At 42.8% G+C, this 26,139-nt stretch overlaps 1 protein-coding gene across 1 annotated transcript; it reads left to right on the top strand.

Annotated features, from left to right (window-relative positions):
* Positions 1-10: 10 nt before the first annotated feature.
* Positions 11-2,396, top strand: LOC125527279 (receptor-like protein EIX1). The gene has a single exon (XM_048691812.1). It carries the CDS (start codon positions 15-17, stop codon positions 1,905-1,907), a length of 1,893 nt encoding a protein of 630 aa, XP_048547769.1. The 5' UTR covers positions 11-14; the 3' UTR covers positions 1,908-2,396.
* The last annotated feature ends 23,743 nt before the right edge of the window (positions 2,397-26,139 follow it).

The following is a 26,139-nucleotide window of genomic DNA, read 5'->3' as shown; positions in this document are numbered from 1 at the left end:
AGATACCGGAGTTCATGGGTTCTTTCCATCAGCTGAGATATCTCGACCTATCGTGGTCACAGTTCATTGGAAGGATACCACCGCAGCTGGGTAATCTCTCCAACTTACAGTACCTAAATCTTGACACCTACTCATACGTGAGTGTTGATTCTTCTTTCCATAGAGGCACATATTCCACCGATATCACCTGGTTGTCACGGTTAACTTCCCTTGAGCACCTGGATATGACTGGGGTGAACCTCAGTACAATTATTCACTGGCTTCCGGTGGTGAACATGCTTCCTACTCTGAAATTTCTTCGTCTTTTCGCTTGCCAACTTAGAACCTGCCCTGATTCTCTTCAGCTCTCAAATCTGACATCTCTTGAAATACTTGACCTTTTGGAAAACCACTTCCATAAGCATAGCAGGCCCAACTGGTTCTGGGATTTAACTAGCCTCAAGTATCTAGATATCTCCAGAAATGGTTTACATGGCCCGTTTCCTGACGAGATAGGTAATATGACCTCCATGGTGGAACTTGATTCATCAGATAATAATCTTGTGGGCATGATACCTTCCAGTATGAAGAACCTTTGTAATTTGGAGAGATTATTTTCTTCGGGGAATAATATCAATGGGAGTATAACAAGATTATTCAATCGATTACCCATTTGTTCACGGAATAAACTGCAGAGGTTGTTTCTGCCAAATAGCAATCTCACTGGAAGCCTGCCAACTACACTAGTACAATCCTTGGTCAAGCTGAGCCAGTTGGTTCTCTATCATAATAAACTCACTGGTCATGTGCCAGTGTGGTTAGGAGAGCTCAGGCTAAGAGAGTTGTACCTTAGCTACAACAACCTGGATGGGGTCATGCATGAAGATCATTTATCACGCCTAGATATGTTAGAGGAATTGAATTTGTCAGACAACTCCATAACCATCGCAACGAGTCCAACTTGGGTTCCTCCTTTCAATCTAAGACTAATTCACCTTCGGTCCTGCAAGCTAGGTCCTAAATTTCCAGCATGGCTTCAATGGCAAACACGTGTATGGAGTATTGATATATCAAACACAAGCATAAAGGACATGGTACCAGATTGGTTTTGGATAGCAGCTTCCTCAGCAGTGTATCTAAATATCCGAAATAATCATATTACAGGAGTCCTCCCATCAACAATGGAATTTATGAGAGGAATAGAAATGGATTTCAGTTCTAACCAGCTTGGTGGTTCAATACCTAAGCTTCCCATCAATTTAACCGACCTGGATCTCAGTGGGAACAATGTAGTTGGGCCAGTCCCGTCAGACATTGGAGCGCCATGGCTTAAAACACTTATTCTATATAACAACATGATCTCTGGAGCCATATCTTCTCTGTGCAAGTTGCGGTCATTGCAGTTCTTAGATCTATCAACAAATAATCTTAGTGGGTCAATTAGTGATTGCCTAGTAAACGAATCCAGCACAAGTCTGAGTATCATCAATTTAAGACTAAGAAACAACAACTTCTCGGGTGGATTTCCTTCACTTCTCCAGAAATGCCCACAACTCGTCTTTCTTGATCTTGGACATAACCAGTTCTCTGGGACTTTACCAGCATGGATTGGGGAGAAACTACCATCATTGTCATTCTTACAACTGAGATCCAATATGTTTTATGGTCATATTCCAGTTGAGCTTACAAAGCTTGTTAATCTTCAATACTTGGACCTTGCCCATAACAATATATCAGGGACCATACCGGGATCAATTGTTAACTGCAAGTGCATGACACAACCAAGAGACAATGCTTATGAAATTGAGTATGCATTAACTACTAGAGTAAGCTTTGTTGACAACAAACAAACTAAATATACGGAGGATTTTGCAGTACTCACAAAAGGTCAAGAGAGATTATATACAGGAGAAATCTATATATGGTGAATCTTGATTTATCATGTAACAGTCTAACTGGGGAGATTCCTGAAGAAATTAGCGCTCTTGTAGCTTTGAAGAACCTGAACTTATCATGGAACAACTTCAACGGAAAAATCCCCGAGAATATCGGCACCTTAATGCAGGTGGAGTCACTCGACCTATCACATAATGAGTTGTCTGGTGAAATCTCTTTAAGCTTATCGGCTCTCACATCACTGAGTCACCTGAACCTGTCCTACAACAATCTAAGAGGGAAGATACCAACCGGAAATCAACTGCAAACACTTGAAGACCAAGCATCTATTTATGTTGGCAACCCAGGTCTCTGCGGCCCCCCTCTCTCGCAGAAATTTCCATAGCTCGAGCCAATTCCAGGAGAAAACCATGGAGATGCAAGTGACGATGTGGTTTCGTTTTTCATCGCCACGGGTTCGGGATATGTGATGGGTCTTTGGGTGGTCTTCTGCACCTTCTTGTGTAGGAGGAGATGGAGAGTTTCGTTTATCTGCAATTGGCTCTTACAACGAGTGCCTCCAACATACAACAGCCCTGGGGGAGTTTTGTTTAATTATTTTGATTTTCTTTGATCTTTTTGGATCATGGGACTGGGCATCCCGGCTACCGGCCCTTTCTCGTGAATGAGGAGAGGAGTCCACTCCTCTTGAGAATAACCCACCTAGCATGGAAGATATAGGCAACCCTAGTTGTACATGAGCTGCTCGAGCATACAAAACAGAATTTCATTTGAAGGTTTGGAGTTTGGCTCATACAAATTTACTTGGAACGGCAGGTAGATACCGCATATAGGAAGGTATAGTGGACTCATATGGAACAACTTTGAGGTTTAAGGAGTTTGGGTGCACAAGCAGTATTCCCGCTTAGTGCAGGTGAAGGCTAGCAAAAGACTGGGAAGCGACCAACTGAGAGAGCGACAACAGTCGTAAACATGCATTAAAATTAATTCACACCAAGTACAAGCATGAGTAGGATATAATCTACCATGAACATAAATATCACGAAGGCTATGTTGATTTGATTCAACTACACACTACAGGAATATGGTACTTCGCCGTCTGCCATAGCGGACGGCAAAGGCAAGGTTGGCGGACGGCAAAGGCTTTGCTGTCTGCCGCGGACGGCAAAGGGCGACGGCAAAGATAGCATCGGCAAAGGCCTTCTTTGCCGTCTGTTTTTTGCAGCGGACGGCAAAGAGGCCTTTGCCATCAGTGGCAGACGGCAAAGGGCATGGCTCTTTGCCATCTGCTAGCAGACGACAAATGCTGCAGGCTCTTTGCCATCTGTTGGCAGATGGCAAAGAGACCAAATAAGCATTAATTATGTTTCTTCTTATATCAATTCATTTTCACAGAAAATCAAACACACACACACACACACACACACACACATATATATATGACCAATATAGCATATCCAACACATATTACCAATACTCATGAACACATATCCAACACATGTACGTTATCAATATATAGTCATGAACACATATATATCCAACACATATACAACAAATATTACAAGGAATGATCTAAAACTAAATATCTATTTTCCTAAAAACTATCTTATTACTAAGATCTTCTCTGGATCTTCTTCTTTTCTTCCAACCTGCATAACAAAAACACTAAGAAAGAGAGAATGGGTTAGGAGTAGAAATGTAGCATTTCACTTGGTGAAATGCAATGCTGTAGGAACAAGTACTTGAGATCAAGATAATCTTAGTTAAGATCCTGATTTTCAAAGTGATCTTAATTAGAAAGCCAAATAGAGTAAACCAATACCAAAGAGCCAAAGGAGAGAACCAGCCAATGACCCAATCAAGAAGCCACCACAATTAGCTGTAAGTTAAATGCCAACACAAAGACCACTATCAGTACTAGTTCCAGGAATTAAGCCAACTAAAAACTAGTGATTAAAGCCAAAGATTAGACTTCATCACCACAATAAGTTTTGTCCAGTGACAATAGGTACATGTCACTGTGCAATGCCAAAAACAAAGCTCCAGGAGGAGATATACATCACAACCAGCCAACCAGACCAAGTCCCAACACATCCAGCCACCAGCAGCTTAGAAGAGGTAACCATTAAGGAGAGCTATAGAAGACCTCAAGGTATACTTGAGGAATTATGTGCTCAGACAGCCTGGAAGTGCCAAGGCTAGTTCATCACAGCACAGGGATAGCCACACGTAAATTAAGCCTAAGAGAGGGGGGTCTTAGACCAGCATCATTGCCCAAATCAGATGTAGTATCTATCTTATCAGTAGAAGACTAGGAAAGTAACAACCAAAACCAAGTATAGCATCTGTTCATAGGCTATTAGAAAGAGACCAATAGGAATAGCCAAACCAAGTGGTATCTGTTCATATCAGTATTAGAAGTAAAATAACTAAGAACAAGTGAGTATCTGTCCATGAGTAAAGTAACTGACCAAAGTAACAACTCCAGGATCAAATACACAGAACAGAGCAGTACAGGAGTATATATACTTCACAAATACACAGGAGGGGAGCAAGGAGAAGCTCACCAAGAGGAGTTGTAGCCGAAGAAGGATGCAGCCACACCATCACTATGGTGTGACCAGCATCACAACCAACACCACCACAACAAGTCGGAGATTGCCAGAGAGCACCACAACGGCGGCGCCAGCGAGAGCACGGGCACGAAGGCGCCAACCAGGGGGACCGCAGCACGGAGGCGCCACCCAGGGGAACCACCGCGCCACGGCACATCCAGCACCGCCGGAGGATCCTCACGGCGACCGGACCTAAATGTGGTCCGTCCACTTTGGTTGCACATGCCAAATCAGCGATGAATGAGCTACTTTTCCCGCACAACAAGCAAACACTCCATTCAATAGAAGAAAGGCCGGTTTTACAGAAGCAAAGATTAAAGGTAGAATGTTCAGAAGCGATGAATGATCGATTTGGCATAAGCAGGACCAAACGAAAACCATGGCAGAAACTAAATTGACAACACATGATGATGCCTCCGAAGTAGACAAGGACAGCACAAGTTTTACCTATACACAACACAACGATCACTATACGAAATAGTAAGCATTTATAGTTTCCTTGTGTTTGATTGATTGACACTCATTATTAACAAGTCAAGTTAAATCCTAGCAGCATATGTAGTAAGGACCCTATCAAATCGAGCTAACCACGGCAGCCCTCAAGCAGAGTAAACTGATTTATGGCACAATTACAGAAGTGAACAACTGAGTCCTCCTCAACCATTATTGCATATGCAGCAAAAACAAGATTGATAATTTTTCTTGTTTGGTTTAGAACTTGAGTGGACGGGTGCAAGGCAGGAAAAGAAGAAATCCAAGAGGGGAGGAGAGGAGAAGGGACGGACCTGGATGGCGTTGGGGCAGTGGTGGAGCTGCGTCCTCCACGGCGTCCTTCCCATCCATGGCGTCCTTCCCGTCCATGGCTTCCCGGCGTGCTGGATCTATGAGGGAGAGGAGACGCGACGCGACGCGGTGAGAAAGAGAGGGATGGATGTGACGACGAGGAGTAAAGAGACTCACCTGAGTCACTGGAGCAATGCCGGAGCCACGCCGGCGATGTGGTGGCTGAAACCCTAACCGCAGGGGAGCGTCACGCGTGGTCGCAGGAGGACGCGCGAGTCAGATCTGGTCGGAGGGGATGGAGGAGCGGGGCGAGGGGGTCACGTGGGTGTGCTGGGCGCCGTCGAATCCCGTCGGAGCTCGTCGAAATCGGCCGCCGTAGGTGCTCGCGCGAGGGAGAGGGAGAGACGAGCGGGAGAGAGAGAGGAGGTGGGGGCTGGGCGGAGAGAGGGGAGACAGAGAGAGGAGGTGGGGGCAACGGTTTTCTTTCTACCTGCAAAAAAAGAGATAGCCCCACCTCTTTGCCGTCCACCAACACATGGCAAATATTCTTTGCCATCTGCTGGTAGACGACAAAGGATTGGCTGATGGCAACTAGCATCTTTGCCGTCTGTCAGTTCTTTGCCGTCCATTTTTTGTAAGCAGACAGCAAAGTGCCTCTTTGCCGTCTGCCAGCTGACGGCAAAGAACTGGCAGACGGCAAATAAGCTGATTCCAGTAGTGACATGTGTGAACATGTGCCAAGTCGAGTCACTTAATTCATTCAAAGGAGGATACCATCCCATCATACCACATCATAATCATTCTAATAGCATGTTGGCACGCAAGGTAAACCATTATAACTCATAGCTAATCAAGCATGGCACAAGTAACTATAATCTCTAAATGTCATTGCAAATATGTTTACTTCATAATAAGCTGAATCAGAAACGATGAACCCATCATATTTACAAAAACAAGAGAGGTCGAGTTCATACCAGCTTTTCTCATCCCAATAAGTTCATCATATATCGTCATTATTGCCTTTCCCTTGCATGACCGAACGATGCGTATAATAATAAGAGTGCACATGCATTCGACTAAGCTGGAATCTGCAAGCATTCAACTCAAGAGAGAAGATAGGGTAATATGGGCTCTCAGTTAAATAAACAATCATGCATATAAGAGCCACTAAGCATTTTCAATATGGTGTTCTCGACCCCCAAAAGAAAGAAAAGAAAATAAAACTATTTACACGGGAAAGCTTCCAACAAGTAAGAAGAAGAAATAGAAATCTTTTTGGGTTTTCATTTTAATTCTACTACAAGCATGGAAATTAAAGTTACTAATTTTTTTGGTTTTTCTTAAGGTTTATCAAACACACAAGAAGAAGACTAGAAAAAGAAATTTAAACTAGCATGGATAATACAATGAAAGAGTATGAGCACCGACGACTAGTGTGTGAACATGAATGCAAAGTCGGTGAGAAATACGTACTCCCCCAAGCTTAGGCTTTTGGCCTAAGTTGGTCTAGTACCAAGGACCGCTGCTACTCTCCCCGGTGTAGTGGGAGGTGTAATCAGGATACCACTGGCTGGTCATCTCCGGATCCCACTGGACAGATGATGCACGATAAGGGTCTAGCTCAGGTTCCGGCTCAGGTTCAGGTTCTGGAGTAAAAGCTTGAGCTCGATGATTGTTCACCGCTTCCGGCGTGACAAGACAATTTTCTGCAAGCAAATCAAACAACAGAGGCACAGGCAAAATAATAATCTCAATGTGTTTCTTATTGAATCTAATTTTATACAAGAGCATCTTTTCTTCATTGTCAACAATAAACTTATGTGCTACCATGCTCTTATAATCTAAAATGTGAGGATGCAATTTTATCTCATCCTCCTCATAGTGCCTAATGGGTATCTGAAAATGTTCAGCGAGACGTGCAGCATAGATACCTCCAAATATGGGACCTTTTGTACGATTCAGGGCTAGTCGTTTAGCAACGACGGCACCCATACTAAAAGTATTGTCCCCAAGCAAAGCATGTTGAAGAATAATAATATCTGGAACGCTCAAATTTCCAGTATTTCCACGACCAATCAAGCATCTACTAGTAAATATGGCAATGTAGCGTAAAACAGGAAAGTGCATGCTAGAGACTTTTGCCTCAGAGCCCTTCTTTGGCTCTTCCACAACAATAGTTTTAACGAAGCCATCCACATCTTCACGATGGGGTTCCTCTAATTCTCCCTCATAAGGTATCCTACATACCACGCAAAAATGACGCAAAGACATTTCTTTGAATTCATCATATAAATGAAATGATACTGCAGGCGGTGACTTCTTAGGATAATAATAAAAGTTTTGCACGAAAGTATTGGTGAGCAAGAGATATTGATCGATTCGGTCGTTGACGAAACCGGTGAGCCCTGCAGTCTCGATTAAGGCATAAAAATCTTCATAAATTCCGGCTTCTTTCAAGAAATCTTCGCATGGCCATTCACACGACCGTACTTCCGCTAAGCAAGGAAGATTATACTTGGGTTTTTCCTTCTCTTTGTCTTGTATTTCCTTAGAGCTTTGGCTAGAAGAGCCTTTAAAGAGCCTCCTTAACATTTTCTGAAAAATTCTGAAATTTTAGTAACTTCAAAATATAAGTGCATAAAACTAAACAAGATTGATAGCAACTACTTCTACAAGTGCCTAAAGCCTATATCATGCATTGGAATTGCTTGGGACCTCAAAAATTTAACATGCAAGCTCAAGAACATGGTCACCTATGCAGCAAAAATTTGCAATGAATAAAGCACTAGAACAAAAACTAATTGGACCAATGGAGGAGTCACATACCAAGCAACAATCTCCCAAAGCAGTTTTGCGAATGGAGCTTTGAGCTAAGAGATCGATAATCGCAGCAAAATGAGCTAGAACTCGTGCTTGAGCTGGATGGGGATTTTTTGGGGTAGAAGATCAAGTGTGTGGGTGCTGGCATAAGTGGAGGGGGGCCACGAGGGGCCCACGAGACAGGGGGCGTGCCCTACAGGGGGGCGTGCCCTCCTCTCTCGTGGCCTGGTGCTTGGCCCTCCTATAGTATTTTCAGTGCCTAAAATCCTCAAATCTTCCAGAAAAATCATACTAGATTTGCAGGGCATTTGGAGCACTTTTATTTTCGGACTATTTTTTTTAATGCACGGATAATTCAGAAAACAGACGGATAATACTATTTTTGCTTTATTTATTCTAAATAACAGAAAGTAAAAAGAGGGTACAGAAGGTTGTGCCTTCTAGTTTCATCCATCTCGTGATCATCAAAATGAACCCACTAACAAGGTTGATCAAGTCTTGTTAACAAACTCATTCCGAATAACAGAGAACCGGAGAAATTTCGAATAACACTAAGTTACCTCAACGGGGATATGAAAATCCCCAATAATAAGAATATCATACTTTTTCTTGACAGTAGGTAGAGGAAATTCAAAACCTCCAAAAATGATAGTTGGAACTTTTCCAATTGAATTAATGCTATGAACTTGAGATTGTTTCCTCGGAAAGTGTACCGTATGCTCATTACCATTAACATGAAAAGTGACATTGCCTTTGTTGCAATCAATAACAGCCCCTGCAGTATTAAGAAAAGGTCTACCAAGGATAATAGACATACTATCGTCCTCGGGAATATCAAGAATAACAAAGTCCGTTAAGATAGTGACATTTGCAACCACAACAGGCACATCCTCACAAATACCGACAGGTATAACAGTTGATTTATCAGCCATTTGCAAAGATATTTCAGTAGGTGTCAACTTATTCAATTCAAGTCTACGATATAAAGAGAGAGGCATAACACTAACACCAGCTCCAAGATCACATAAAGCAGTTCTAACATAATTTCTTTTAATGGAGCAAGGTATAGTTGGAACACCTAGATCTCCAAGTTTCTTTGGTATTCCACCCTTAAAAGTGTAATTAGCAAGCATGGTGGAAATTTCAGCTTCCGGTATCTTTCTTTTATTTTTGATGATATCCTTCATATACTCAGCATAAGGATTTACTTTAAGCATATCAGTTAAGCGCATACATAAGAAAATAGGTCTAATCATTTCAGCAAAGCGCTCAAAATCCTCATCATCCTTTGACTTGGATGGTTTAGGAGGAAAGGGCATGGGTTTCTGAACCCATGGTTCTCTTTGTTTACCGTGCTTCCTAGCAACAAAATCTCTCTTATCATAACGTTGATTCTTTGATTGTGGGTTATCAAGATCAACAACAGGTTCAAACTCTACATCATTATCATTGCTAGGTTGAGCATCAACATGAACATTATCATTAACGTTATCACTAGGTTCATGTTCATCCCCTGATTGAGTTTCAGCATCAGAAATAGAAATATTATTGGGATTCTCAGGTGTGTCTACAGTAGGTTCACTAGAAGCATGCAAAGTTCTATCATTTTTCTTCTTCTTCTTTTTAGAAGAACTAGGTGCCTCTAAATTATTTCTCTGAGAATCTTGTTCGATTCTCTTAGGATGGCCTTTAGGATACAAAGGTTCCTGAGTCATTCTACCAGTTCTAGTAGCCACTCTAATAGCAATGTCATTTTTATTATTTAATTCATCAAGCAAATCATTTTGAGCTTTGAGTACTTGCTCAACTTGAGTAGCAACCATAGAAGCATATTTGCTAACGTGGTGAAGTTCATCTTTAACTCTAGCCAGATTATCGCCTACGCGTCCTATCTCAAAAGCATTATTCTTTAACTCTCTACCAACATAAGCATTAAAACTTTCTTGTCTAGCCATAAAGTCATCAAATTCATCTAAGCATGGGCTATGAAATTTAGTAGAGGGTATTTCAACTTCATCATATCTATAGAGAGAATTTACCTTTACTACCTGTGTCGGGTTATCAAGACAATGTGGTTCTTCAGGCGGTAAATTAAGACCATGTATTTCTTCAATAGGAGGTAAATTCTTAACATCTTCAACTTTAATACCTTTTGCTTTCATTGATTTCTTTGCCTCTTGCATATCTTCAGGACTGAGAAATAAAACACCTCTCTTCTTCGGAGTGGGTTTAGGAGTAGGCTCAGGAGTTGGCTCAACTGGTTTAGGAATTACTTCAGGAACTGGCTCAGGAAGAGTCCAATTATTTTCATTAGTCAACATATTATTCAATAATATTTCAGCTTCGTCGACTCTTCTTTCCCTGAAAACACAACCAGCGCAACTATCCAAGTAGTCCTTGGAAGCATCGGTTAGTCCATTATAAAAGATATCAAGTATTTCATTTTTCTTAAGAGGATGATCAGGCAAAGCATTAAGTAACCGGAGAAGCCTCCCCCAAGCTTGTGGGAGACTCTCTTCTTTGATTTGCACAAAATTATATATTTCCCGCAAGGCAGCTTGTTTCTTATGAGCAGGGAAATATTTAGCAGAGAAGTAATAAATCATATCCTGGGGACTACGCACACAACCAGGAGCAAGAGAATTGTACCAAGTCTTAGCATCACCCTTTAATGAGAACGGAAATATCTTAAGGATATATAAATAGCGAGACTTCTCATCATGAGTAAATAGGGTGGCTATATCATTCAACTTGGTAAGATGTGCCACAACAGTTTCAGATTCAAGGCCATAAAAAGGATCAGATTCAACTAAAGTAATAATATTAGGATCGACAGAGAATTCATAATCCTTATCAGTAACACAAATAGGTGAAGTAGCAAAAGCAGGGTCGGGTTTCATTCTAGCATTAAGAGACTGCTGCTTCCATTTAGCTAATAATTTCTTAAGATCATTTCTATCATTGCAAGCAAGGATTTCCAGAGCAGCTTTTTCATTCATAACATAACCCTTAGGAACAACAGGTAAAACATAATCATTGGGGGAACCTTCATCATCACTATCATCAGTAATAGGATCTTCAGTAATTTCATCCCCCCTAACTCTAGCAAGTTGTTCATCTAGAAATTCACCTAATGGCAAAGTAGTATCACGCACAGAAGTAGTTTCATCATGCATAGCAGAAGTGGCATCATCAATAACATGTGACATATCAGAATTCATAGCAGTAGCAGGTTTAGGTGTCGCAAGCCTACTAATAACGGAAGGAGAATCTAGTGCAGAGCTAGATGGCAGTTCCTTACCTCCCCTCGTAGTTGAGGGCAAAATCTTGGTTTTAGCGTCTTTCAAGTTCTTCATAGTGATCAACAGATATAAATCCCAAGTGACTCAGAGAATAGAGCTACCCTCCCCGGCAACGGCGCCAGAAATTGGTCTTGATAACCCACAAGTATAGGGGATCGCAACAGCTTTCGAGGGTAGACTATTCAACCCAAATTTATTGATTCGACACAAGGGGAGCCAAAGAATATTCTTGAGTATTAGCAGTTGAGTTGTCAATTCAACCACACCTGGATAACTTAGTATCTGCAGCAAAGTGTTTAGTAGCAAAAGTGGTATGATAATAAAGGTAACGGTAGCAAAAGTAAAGATAAATATTTTTGGGTTTTTGTAGTAGTTGTAACAGTAGCAACGGAAAAGTAAATAAGCGAAGAACAATATATGAAAAGCTTGTAGGCAATGGATCAGTGATGGATAATTATGCCGGATGCGATTCCTCATGCAATAGCTATAACATAGGGTGATATAGAACTAGCTCCAATTCATCAATGTAATGTAGGCATGTATTCTGTAAATAGTCATACGTGCTTATGGAAAAGAACTTGTATGACATCTTTTGTCCTACCACTACAAGAAATCTGTTAATCCATGACAAATTTCTGGTGACGTCTTCAAAAACGTCATCGACGGTCTAGTACAGCCCCACAAGCCCACTCGAGCCCGCCCAAAGCCCACTTGTGCCCGCCCAAACCATTCATGTATAAAACCTAACCCTAAAACTCCCTTTCCCCAGTCTCTTTCTCCCCCGCCGCCGCCCCCTCGTCTTATCCCTCACCATCGACACCCTTATCCCTCCTCCGCACCCTCACCGTCCCGGCGATCCCTCGTTCCTCCACCTCCCCACCTGCGCCCTTTCTCTTACCCGGAAATCCGGAATCTCCTCAACCTCGTCCACTACCACTTTAATGGCACCTCTCCCTCGTCTCCTACAAGCTGCAATCACAGTCGCATCTTGGGCGCGCGCAGATCTGACGCGGAACTCAACCCCGATGTCGGCCTTGTGGAAGTGGAGCAGCCATGCGGTGGAAGGCAGTCTACTGCGACGGCTGGAAGCACCAGCGAACCCTAGTCGCCACTGGTTACCAGCGCGGCTCCCACCTCTCCCGTTGGCTTCCTCAACATCGTGGCCTTGTGCTGCCACGCGACCCCCTTCCAAGTTCTTTTGCCGCCTCCGGCTGACGTTGTGGTCGTGGATTCCTACAGAGGAAAGGTCGCTCGGTTCCCTCTCTCTAGTTTACGGACGCCCTTACAATGCATAGGTAGTCGTTCGAATACACTACTGCTATTTCATAATCAAATTCTGATCTCCTTTGATCTGTTGTAGAGATTTGGAGCTTACTTAGCATGCAGCAGATTGGTTTCCCTTTTCCTTACTTTTGGCTAGGATTATGATTTCTGCTCCTTGTGTATAAACAGATTTATTATTACTGCTATATATAAACAGATTATGATTTAGTTTATACGTGAGGCATCGCAGCCCCACCCCAAGGTCCCTGCACCGAAGGAGAGATCCTGTAGAAGCCATGCCACAGCTGGCTTGATGTGCAGGAACAAGGTTGATGCGTCTACCTGCCGTCGGCTGGACGTGTTGTGCACCCATCATCACCCATCGTCTGATACACAGTATGACCTGATGCATGTACAACCTTTTGCTGAATCTGGTATCCTTTGATTATTATAGTCCTGATGCTAAAGGGTGCATGGCTATGTGTGTTTCGAACGCAATGCTAATATACATGAGGAGATGAAAAAGTAAAATGTTGATTTGACCAGGCTCTCCGTGAATGGTGCGCTGATTTGATTGGTTGACATTGACAACGAAACACTGAAACCATTCATTCTACAAATTGCACATCATGATTTCAGTTACACTGTACTGCTCGATTCATGCAATTAAAGGTTAGGTATGATCCATGCATATCAATCTTTAAAACTCACATGTCTGCTTCATGTAACAGTACTGGCCCATGATAGCATAGTGGACTATAACTCTCCAGGAGGATTTACATGTCAGATCCTCAAAGTTGGTTTATGCTAGAAGCTTTCACTTTGTTGGAATTGATGACATCAAGAGAAATTGGGAATCTGCTGGTAAGGAAACATTCTTTTTATCTTTCACTAGACAACACCGCAAACGAGTACACTTTTTAGATATCTACCTTTTCTTGTTATCCAGCAATTAAGGATATAATCCAAGAAAAAATTGAACCAATGGAATGACAACTGCATATGCACTCATCACCTAAATCTGACTGTGATAGGCTAGGATCATAACGGATCTAGACTAGATAGTCGTGGTACCTATTTAAGTACAAAACCATATTTGTGTAGTCTCTGAAAAGTGACATTGCCTTTGTTGCAATCAATAACAGCCCCTGCAGTATTAAGGAAAGGTCTTCCAAGAATAATAGACATACTATCATCCTCGGAATATCAAGATAACAAATTCCGTTAAAAAAGTAACATTTGCACCACAACAGGCACATCCTCAAATACCGACAGGTATAGCAGTTGATTTATCAGCCATTTGCAAGATATCAGTAGGTGTCAACTTTATTTCAGTCAGTCTACGATAAAGAGAGAGGCATAACACTAACACGGCTCCAAGATCATAAAGCAGTTTTACATAATTCTTTTAATGGGAGCATGGAATAGTAGGTACTCCTGGATCTCAAGTTTCTTTTGGTATTCCACCCTTAAAGTGTAATTCAAGCATGGTGGAATTTCAGCCTCCGGTATCTTTCTTTTATAAGTAATGATATCCTTCAATATAGTTAGCATAAGGATTTGTTTTGAAGCACATCAGTCAATCGCATACGCAAAAGAATAGGTCTAATCATTCAGCAAGTGCTCAAAATCCTCATCATCTTTTTCTTTGGATGTTTCAGAGGAAAAGGCATGGGTTTCTGAACCATGGTTCTCTTTCCTTTACTGTTTCCTAGCAACAAAGTCTCTTTTATCATAACGTTGATTCTTTGATTGTGGTTTATCAAGATTCAAACAGTAGGTTCAACTTCTACATCATTATCATTACTAGGTTGAGCATCATCATGAACATCATCATTAACATTTTCACTGGTTCATGTTCATTTACCAGATTGTGTTCAGCATCAGACATAGAGATATCATTTGGATTATCAGGTGGTTCAGCAATAGGTTTCACTAGAGTTTGCACAGTTTTATCATTTTTTCTTTTTTTTCCTTTTAGAGAACTAGTGCATCAATATTATTTCTTTGAGATCTTGCTCGATTCTCTAGGGTGGCCTTCAGATACAAAGGTTCCTGAGTCATTCCTACCAGTTGTAGTAGCCACTCTAACAGCATAATCATTTTTCTTACTATTCATTTCATCAAGCATTTCTTTCTGAGCTTTAAGTACTTGTTCTACTTGAGTGGTAACCATAGAAGCATGTTTTCTAACAAGTTTAAGTTCACCTCTAATATTATCCATATAATCACTCAAGCGTTTAATCATAAAGGTATTCTGCTTTAATTGTCTACCGAAATAAGCATTAAAGTCATCTTGCTTAAACATAAAGTCATCAAACTCATCCAAGCACTGACAAGCAATTTTAGTAGGAGGGACTTCAACTTTATCATATCTATAGAGAGAATTTACCTTACTACCTGTGTCGGGATATCGGGAGGTTCTTCAGTAAATAAGTAATTGAGATCATATACTTCTTCAACAGGCGGTAAATTAAGACCATGTATTTCTTCAATAGGAGGTAAATTCTTAACATCTTCAGCTTTAATACCTTTTTCTTTCATAGATTTCTTTGCCTCTTGCATATCTTCGGGACTGAGAAATAGAACACCTCTCTTCTTCGGAGTTGGTTTAGGAATAGGCTCAGTAATTGGCTCAGGAGCTGGCTCAGGAGTTGGCTCGGGAGGTGGCTTAGGAGGTTCCCAATTATTTTCATTTGCCAACATATTATTCAATAAAATTTCAGCGTCATCCGGTGTTCTTTCCCTGAAAAGAGAACCAGCACAACTATCCAGGTAATCTCTGGAAGCATCAGTTAGTCCATTATAAAAGATATCAAATATTTCAGGTTTCTTAAGAGAATGATCAGGCAAAGCATTAAGTAACTTGAGAAGCCTCCCCCAAGCTTGTGGGAGACTCTCTTCTTCAATTTGCATAAAATTGTATATTTCCCTCAAAGCAGCTTGTTTCTTATGAGCAGGGAAATATTTAGCAGAGAAGTAATAAATCATATCCTGGGGACTTTGCACACAGGCAGGATCAAGAGAATTAAACCATTTCTTAGCATCACCCTTTAATGAGAACGGAAATATTTTGAGTATATAAAAGTGGAGCGATCTCAGATTATTAGTAAACAGGGTAGCTATTTCATCTAACTTACGAAGATGTGCCACAACAGTTTCAGATTCATAGCCATAAAAAGGATCAGATTCAACCAAAGTAATTATATCTGGATCAACAGTAATATCATAATAATCCTGATCAGGAACACAGATAGGTGAAGTAGCAAAAGCAGGGTCGGGTCTCATCCTACCTCTAAAAGATTCCTTACTCCACTTAATTAGTAACCTCTTACGTTCAGGTTTATCCGGACAAGCAAGAATAGCTTCATAAGATTCATTATTAAAAAGATAACCCTCAGGAATAACAGGCATAGGTTCATCATCACTAACATCATCGTGTTCAGGTTCACTAATTTCTCTTTCTCTAGACTTAGAAATTTGCTCATCTAGAAATTCACCAAGTGCCATAGTAGTATCAAGCATAGAAGTAGTTTCATCATAAGTATCATGCATAGCAGAAGTGGCATCATCAATAACATGCGACATATCAGAATTCATAGCAGTAGTAGGTTTAGGTGTCGCTAGCTTACTCATAACAGAAGGTGAATCAAGTGCAGAGCTAGATGGCAGTTCCTTACCTCCCCTCGTAGTTGAGGGAATTTTTTTTGTCTTAGCGTCTTTCAAGTTCTTCATAGTGTCCAGCAGATATAAATCCCAAGTGACTCAAAGAATAGAGCCATGCTCCCTGGCAACGGCGCCAGAAAAAGGTCTTGATAACCCACAAGTATAGGGGATCGCAACAGTTTTTGAGGGTAGAGTATTCAACCCAAATTTGTTGATTCGACACAAGGGGAGCCAAAGAATATTCTCAAGTATTAGCAGCTGAGTTGTCAATTCAACCACACCTGGAAACTTAGTATCTGCAGCAAAGTGTTTAGTAGCAAAGTAATATGATAGTGGTGGTAACGGTAACAAAGTAAAGACAGCAAAAGTAATGTTTTTGGTATTATTGTAGTGATTGTAACAGTAGCAACGAAAAAGTAAATAAGCGTAAACCAGTATATGGAAAACTCGTAGGCACCGGATCAATGATGGAGAATTATGTCGGATGTGGTTCATCATGTAATAGTCATAACATAGGGTGACACAGAAATAGCTCCAGTTCATCAATGTAATGTAGGCATGTATTCCGTACATAGTCATACGTGCTTATGGAAAAGAACTTGCATGACATCTTTTGTCCTACCCTCCCATGGCAGCGGGGTCCTATTGGAAACTAAGGGATATTAAGGCCTCCTTTTAATAGAGAACCGGAACAAAGCATTAACACATAGTGAATACATGAACTCCTCAAACTATGGTCATCACGGGAGTGGTCCCGATTATTGTCACTTCGGGGTTGCCGGATCATAACACATAGTAGGTGACTATAGACTTGCAAGATAGGATCTAGAACTCACATATATTCATGAAAACATAATAGGTTCAGATCTGAAATCATGGCACTCGGGCCCTAGTGACAAGCATTAAGCATAGCAAAGTCATATCAACATCAATCTCAGAACATAGTGGATACTAGGGATCAAACCCTAACAAAACTAACTTGATTACATGATAAATCTCATCCAACCCATCACCGTCCAGCAAGCCTACGATGCAATTACTCACGCACGGCGGTGAGCATCATGAAATTGGTGATGGAGGATGGTTGATGATGACGACGGCGACGAATCCCCCTCTCCGGAGCCCCGAACGGACTCCAGATCAGCCCTCCCGAGAGAGATTAGGGCTTGGCGGCGGCTCCGTATCGTAAAACGCGATGAAACTTTCTCTCTGATTTTTTTCTCCTCGAAAGCCAATATATGGAGTTGGAGTTGGCGTCGGAGGGCCACCAGGGGGCCCACGAGGTAGGGGGCGCGCCCAGGGGGAGGGGCGCGCCCCCCACCCTCGTGGACAGGGTGTGGGCCCCCTGGTCTTCATCTTTGGCGAGGATTTTTTATTATTTATTCTAAGATATTCCGTGGAGTTTCAGGTCATTCCGAGAACTTTTGTTTTCTGCACATAAAACAACACCATGGCAATTCTGCTGAAAACAGCGTCAGTCCGGGTTAGTTCCATTCAAATCATACAAGTTAGAGTCCAAAACAAGGGCAAAAGTGTTTGGAAAAGTAGATACGACGGAGACGTATCACAGTCTCCATGGGCATTCAACGTCTAGAGGTGCGCGGGGATTCAAACCTCGCGATATCGGAAATAAATGGAGACTTCGATGCCAAGGATCCGAAAATGGCAGCTTATCGCAACGCCGTCCTAAAAATGCAGCTCGGTTTGAAGGGCTCGAATTTCACCATATAGCCCGGGATAACAACCAGACAGCAGACGTATTGGCACGCATTGGCTCAAAGCGCGATGCCGTCCCTCCCAACATTTTCCTAGAGAGGTTGTTCAAGCCATCCATACTATGGGAGGGGGAATCCGGAAATAACAATCCGGACCCAATCGCACTGCCCGTCACCGAACATTCTGACACAATCGGTGGTTCTACCAACGAAGTAACACCTTCAACCCACGTAATCATGGCAGTCATTGCCCCATGGACGGAACCATTCCTAGCCTACCTAACCAGGCAGGAACTTCCCGAGGACCAAAACGAGCACGCTGCAATAGTGCGGCGAATCTAAAGCCTAATAAGGTCCATGAGGGAGAAGCTTATAGAAGCACAACCGAGTCCTTCAAGGTGCATCTCGAAGAGGAAAGGGCGAAATCTTCTGGCTGAAATTTCATGTCGAACATGGTGGGCACCACGCGCAAGCCGGGCCTTGTAGACAGGCCTTCGTACAGGATTATTGGCCGACGGCCCGAGCAGATGCTCAGGCCTTAGTCCAACGTTGCGTCGGTTGCCAGCTCTTTGCTAATCAGAGCCATATGCCACCCACCGCCCTTCAAACTATACCCATCACCTGGCCGTTCGCGGTCTGGGGGCTTGACATGGTTGCACCTCTTAAAGGAGGAACCCACAAGCAAAAATACCTATTGGTCATGGTAGATAAATTCACCAAATGGATAGAGGCCAAGCCGGTTAAGACGGCCGAATCCAGGCCGGTGATAGACTTCATATTAGGGGTCGTACACCGTTACGGCGTCCCCCATAGCATCATTACTGATAACGGCACGAACTTCACGGACGACGAGGTCAAAGTCTAGTGCAAAAACATGGGCATCAAGCTCGACTACGCTTCAGTCTATCACCCTCAAACAAAGGGTCAAGTCGAGTGAGCAAATGGTCTAATCATGAGCGGCATTAAACCCAGACTAGTGCGGTCCCTCAAGGAATCTAACACGCACTGGGTAGAGGAGCTCGACTCCATACTCTGGGGGCTGCGGACCACGCCGAATCGCACTACCGGATTCACACCATTCTTTATGGTATACGGCGCAGAGGCAGTTCTGCCTTGCGACATAATTCATGACTCACCTCGCGTGCGCATGTACGAAGAAAGAGAAGCCGAGCTCGATCGGCAGGACAGTTTGAATGCCTTGGAGGAGGAGCGTGACGTGGCAAAAGCTCGTTTCGCATTCTATCAACAGCAAGCTCGAAGATATCAAAGCAGAGAAGTACGGGCCAAAACTTACAATGTTGGCGAATTAGTTCTACGCCTGTCGGACAAGAAAAAGGACAAACTCAAGCCCAAATGGGAAGGTCCCTTTATTATTGACCATGTCCTGACTGGTGGAGCGTGATACGTCTCCAACGTATCTATAATTTTTGATTGCTCCATGCTACTTTATCTACTGTTTTGGACTATATTGGGCTTTATTTTCTACTTTTATATTATTTTTGGGACTAACCTATTAACTGGAGGCCCAGCCTAGAATTGCTGTTTTTGTGCCTATTTCAGTATTTCGAGGAAACAGAATATCAAACGGAGTCCAAACGGAATGAAACCTTCGGGAACGTGCTCTTCTCACCGAACGTGATCCAGGAGACTTGGACCCTACTCCAAGAAGTTTCCGGGGAGGTCACGAGGGTGGAGGGCGCCCCCCCCCCTGGGCGCGCCCCCCTGCCTCGTGGGCCCCTCGGAGCTCCACCGACGTGCTCCTTCCTCCTATATATACCTACGTACCCCCATTAGACCAGAGAGGGAGCCAAAAACCTAATTCCCCGCCGCAACTTCCTGTATCCACGAGATCCCATCTTGGGGCCTGTTCCGGAGCTCCGCCGGAGAGGGCATCCATCACGGAGGGCTTCTACATCAACACCATAGCCCTTCCGATGAAGTGTGAGTAGTTTACTTCAGACCTTCGGGTCCATAGCTAGTAGCTAGATGGCTTCTTCTCTCTTTTTGGATCTCAATACAATGTTCTCCCCCTCTCTCGTGGAGATCTATTCGATGTAATCTTCTTTTTGCGGTGTGTTTGTTGAGACCGATGAATTGTGGGTTTATGATCCAACTTATCTATGAATAATATTTGAATCTTCTCTGAATTCTTTTATGTATGATTGAGTTATCTTTGCAAGTCTCTTCGAATTATCCGTTTGGTTTGGCCAACTAGATTGGTAGTTCTTGCAATGGGAGAAGTGCTTAGCTTTGGGTTCAATCTTGCGGTGTCCTTACTCAGTGACAGAAAGAGTTGCAAGGCACGTATTGTATTGTTGCCATCGAGGATAACAAGATGGGGTATTTATCATATTGCATGAATTTATTCCTCTACATCATGTCATCCTGCTTAAGGCGTTACTCTGTTTTTAACTTAATACTCTAGATGCATGCTGGATAGCGGTCGATGAGTGGAGTAATAGTAGTAGATGCAGGCAGGAGTCGGTCTACTTGTCACGGACGTGATGCCTATATACATGATCATACCTAGATAACCTCATAACTATGCTCAATTCTATCAATTGCTCAACAGTAATTTGTTCACCCACCGTAGAATATCTATGCTCTTGAGAGAATCCACTAGTGAAACCTATGGCCCCTGGGTCTATTCTCATCATATCAATCTCCATTACTTTATTTTACTTGTTTTGCTTTTAGTTTTCACTTTGCATCTTTATACAAAAAATACCAAAAATGTTATCTCTATCAGATCTCACTCATGCTTCACTTAGATTATTTTGAGATTATTTTGATCTCTCATGCTTCACTTAGATTATTTTGAGAGTCGTTAATAGCATGGTAATTTGCTTAATGTTAATATACTTGGTATTCAAGATATGTGAAACTTTCTTTTTAGTTGGTTGAATACTAAGATAAGTTTGATGCTTGATAATTGTTTTGAGATATGGAGGTGATAATATCATAGTCGTGCTAGTTGAGTAGTTGTGAATTTGAGAAATACTTGTGTTGAAGTTAGCAAGTCCCGTAGCATGCACGTATGGTTAAAGTTGTGTAACAAATTTGAAGCATGAAGTGTACCTGGCTTGTGCATCCTTATGAGTGGCGGTCGGGGATGAGCGATGGTCATTTCCTACCAATCTATCCCCCTAGGAGCATGCGCGTAGTACTTGATTTTTGATGACTTCTAAATTTTTGCAATAAGTATATGAGTTCTTTTGACTAATGTTGAGTCCATGGATTATACGCACTTTTACCTTTCCGCCATTTGCTAGCCTTTTCGGTACCGTGCATTGCCCTTTCTCACATTGAGAGTTGGTGCAAACTTCGCCGGTGCATCCAAACCCCGTGATATGATACGCTCTTTCACACATAAACCTCCCTATATCTTCCTCAAAACAGCCACCATACCTACCTATCATGGCATTTCCATAGCCATTCCGAGATATATTGCCATGCAACTTCCACCATCATCATCATCATCATCATCATGACATGCTTTACTTTTGTCATATTGCCATTGCATGATATTGTAGTTGACATCGTATTTGTGGCAAAGCCACCATGCATTATTTTTCATACATGTCACTCTTGATTCATTGCACCATCCCGGTACACCGCCGGAGGCATTCATATAGAGTCACATCTTGTTCTAGTATCGAGTTGTAATCATTATGTTGTAATCAATAGAAGTGTGATGATCATCATTATTAGAGCATTGCCCAATCAAAAAGAGAGAGAAATGCCAAAAAAAGAAAGGCCCAAAAAAGGAGAAAATAAAAAGGGCAATGCTACTATCTCTTTTTCCACACTTGTGCTTCAAAGTAGCACCTTGTTCTTCATGTAGTGAGTCTCATATATTGTGCTTCAAAGTAGCACCATGATTTTCATATAGTGAGTCTCATAAGTTGTCTTGTTCATACTAGTGGGAATTTTTCATTATAGAACTTGGCTTGTATATTCCGACGATGGGCTTCCTCAAAATGCCCTAGGTCTTCATGAGCTACCAAGTTGGATGCACACACACTAGTTTTCTTTTGTTGAGCATTCTTAGCTCCAGTGCATCCGTTGCATGGCAATCCCTACTCCTTGCATTAACATCAATCGATGGGCATCTCCATAGCTCATTGATTAGCCTCGTTGATGTGAGACTTTCTCCTTTTTTGTCTTCTCCACACAATCCCCATCATCATATTCTATACCACCAATAGTGCTATGTCCATGGCTCGCGCTCATGTATTGCGTGAAGGTTGAAAAAGTTTGAGATTATTTGAGTATGAAACAATTGCTTGGCTTGTCATCGGGGGTATAGAAATTGGGAACATCTTTGTGTGACGAAAATGAAGCATAGCCTAACTATATGATTTTGTAGGGATGAACTTCCTTTGGCCATGTTATTTTGAGATGACATAATTGTTTGATTAGTATGCTTGAAGTATTATCATTTTTATGTCAATATGAACTTTTGTCTTGAACCTTTCGGATCTGAATATTCATACCATGATTAAGAAGATTTACATTGAAATTATGCCAAAGTATCACTCCGCATCAAAAATTCTCTTTTTATCATTTACCTACTCGAGGACGAGCAGGAATTAAGCTTGGGGATGCCTGATACGTCTCCAACGTATCTATAATTTTTGATTGATCCATGCTACTTTATCTACTGTTTTGGACTATATTGGGCTTTATTTTCTACTTTTATATTATTTTTGGGACTAACCTATTAACCGGAGGCCCAGCCCAGAATTGCTGTTTTTTGCCTATTTCAGTATTTCGAGGAAACAGAATATCAAACGGAGTCCAAACGGAATGAAACCTTCGGGAACGTGATCTTCTCACCGAACGTGATCCAGGAGACTTGGACCCTACTCCAAGAAGTTTCTGGGGAGGTCACGAGGGTGGAGGGTGCCCCCCTGGGCACGCCCCCCTGCCTCGTGGGCCCCTCGGAGCTCCACCGACGTGCTCCTTCCTCCTATATATACCTACGTACCCCCATTAGACCAGAGACGGAGCCAAAAACCTAATTCCACCACCGCAACTTCCTGTATCCACGAGATCCAATCTTGGGGCCTGTTCCGGAGCTCCGCCGGAGAGGGCATCCATCACGGAGGGCTTCTACATCAACACCATAGCCCTTCCGATGAAGTGTGAGTAGTTTACTTCAGACCTTCGGGTCCATAGCTAGTAGCTAGATGGCTACTTCTCTCTTTTTGGATCTCAATACAATGTTCTCCCCCTCTCTCGTGGAGATCTATTCGATGTAATCTTCTTTTTGCGGTGTGTTTGTTGAGACCGATGAATTGTGGGTTTATGATCCAACTTATCTATGAATAATATTTGAATCTTCTCTGAATTCTTTTATGTATGATTGAGTTATCTTTGCAAGTCTCTTCGAATTATCCGTTTGGTTTGGCCAACTAGATTGGTAGTTCTTGCAATGGGAGAAGTGCTTAGCTTTGGGTTCAATCTTGCGGTGTCCTTACTCAGTGACAGAAAGAGTTGCAAGGCACGTATTGTATTGTTGCCATCGAGGATAACAAGATGGGGTATTTATCATATTGCATGAATTTATTCCTCTACATCATGTCATCCTGCTTAAGGCGTTACTCTGTTTTTAAGTTAAGACTCTAGATGCATGCTGGATAGCGGTCGATGAGTGGAGTAATAGTAGTAGATGCATGCAGGAGTCGGTCTACTTGTCACGGACGTGATGCCTATATACATGATCATACCTAGATAACCTCATAACTATGCTCAATTCTATCAATTGCTCAACAGTAATTTGTTCACCCACCGTAGAATATCTTTGCTCTTGAGAGAAGCCACTAGTGAAACCTATGGCCCCCGGGTCTATTCTCATCATATCAATCTCCATTACTTTATCTTACTTGTTTTTCTTTTACTTTTCACTTTGCATCTTTATACCAAAAATACCAAAAATATTATCTCTATCAGATCTCACTCTCGTAAGTCACCGTGAAGGGATTGACAACCCCTAAGCGTTGGTTGCGAGTTGCTACCGTTTTGTGCAGGTACGAGGGACTTGCGCGTGACATCCTACTAGATTGATACCTTGGTTCTCAAAAACTGAGGGAAATACTTACGCTACTGTGCTGCATCACCCCCTCCTCTTCGGGGAAAATCAACGCTAGCTCGAGACGTAGCAGAGCGTACCGTCTGCGAGATGCATCGGATAACCGACTCGAGCCGAACCCATGGAACGCAGCCCGTCTCAGAAGATTCTACGCCTAGTGCCGGACTCTGTGTTCGTCTCCTTCCTCTGTCTATTTTTTACATATTAGCTGTCTTTTATTTCTCTCCTTCTCCCTCATTTTCTCTTACAGCCTTTGAAGGCTCGTTCGCGCATTGTTCACACACACTTGACGCGTTATCCGCGCTCATTATACCTGGGGGCTTCTTTAACAGAAGCTTATTTGTACGGGCTTCATGCCCAACACATGTGTCACACTTCCGCATGTACCTTTTATTCACCATTATATGCATCGATATGACTTAAGTTTTGGCCAAGCTGGGTTGCCTGGCTCCTGTGCTTACCCCTACGTTCCCGATTGTTCGGCTAGGCGGTAAAGGGAGCACCTCTGCGATTGTTACTGCCGGGTCAGCCGGATGTGTACCTCAGACCGGGTGAAGCCGAAAGCTAGCGTTCTTAAGGGAATATTCGGCTGGTGAACTAAAGATGATTTCTCACTTATTTATTTATATGCCCCCAGATGTTTTTTCTGCATTTTTCGCAGTCCGGACATGCACTTTAGGGCATGCCTCCCAGGGAAAGGAACCCCTAACAGAACTATTCTCCCTGGAAGATGTTTCTTACTAACCATGTAATATAACATAACTAATTGTGCACTTGTCTGATAACGCACTAATGACCCCTACGCCTGGTCTCCATGCATACCCCGGTTCTTTTATAACCGCGAGGGTATTCGGACACACTCCGGACTATTGGGTCCCGAGGTTGAAGCGAAAAGGTCCACAACGACAAACGATCTACAATCCGGCTAGAAGGCATTTTACATGTCATTTTACATTACATAGTCAACTTGACTGGGCATATTCCTCCTCAATGCCATCCAACAGGCTGTCTAGTTTATAGTCCTGTTGGGCATATTTGGCGGCCAACTCTACTTGGCCGTACACTAAGCTCACGGGGATCTCCTTCCCATCGGCCCCCACAGGTCCGACCTCGACCATGTGGTTTGGGTCAGCCTTCATGTACCGTGTCTTCACCATGGTCCAGGCCTCCCTGGCGCCTTGACGGCAGGCCGATATCTTCCATAGTCGGAAGCGCCGCCGCGCTCCCTTAAGCCTCTCTGCAAGCTCTCCAAGGCCTTCGAGCATGGAGACGGATGGCCACAAGGCCTGGGCGACGCCTTTCATCACCTGCCGAACTCGTTCGTGCAGTTGAAAGAGCTCGGGAAGAAGGTCACCCGTAGAACCGGGCATTTCCTCTGCAGGACGACCTGTGAGCATACCTACAAAACATTACTCTGTTAGTCGACTTCCTCGCCGAACTCTTTTTTCAAAGTTCGCTCAAGCACTTACTAAAAATGCCGCGTCGAAGCCGTCGATTCTCCTTCACGGAGTCCGATAGCTGGGCCCGAACATCCTTTAGTTCCTCTCCCAACTGGGTGTTGGCATCTTGGAGATTATTCTTCTCCTGCCTCACCCTTGTAAGCACGCTCTCGCCAGCCTTTAACCGGCGCAAGAGTTGTTGCTTGTCCGGATCTACTCCGGCACCATATGCAGTAATATTGTCAGATTTATACACACGCCGCACTTCACAGCGTACTTATCTTTTGAAGTGTATATTACCAGAGGGGGTCTCTTTGGCTTCCCCTGCCGCGGCTAGTGCGGCCTCAAGTTGGGCTTTGCACCCTTCCAGCTCCTGGGACAGTTGGGTATTCTTTTCTGAAAGATCCTGCATAACATATGATCCTTAAATCAGTTATTCTAGCTGTTTCAAGTCTCGGGGGCTACTGGCATATATAACCATCAAGTTTTCTCACCCGTATGTCTTTCACATACTGCTCCGTGGATCTGGCTAGACCATTTTGAGCGGCACGGAGGTGTGCATCTCCT

The sequence above is a fragment of the Triticum urartu genome, unplaced genomic scaffold (genome assembly GCF_003073215.2).
Source record: "Triticum urartu cultivar G1812 unplaced genomic scaffold, Tu2.1 TuUngrouped_contig_3442, whole genome shotgun sequence".
NCBI classification, from domain to species: domain Eukaryota; kingdom Viridiplantae; phylum Streptophyta; class Magnoliopsida; order Poales; family Poaceae; genus Triticum; species Triticum urartu.
This window is presented reverse-complemented; position numbering and strand designations above follow the sequence as displayed.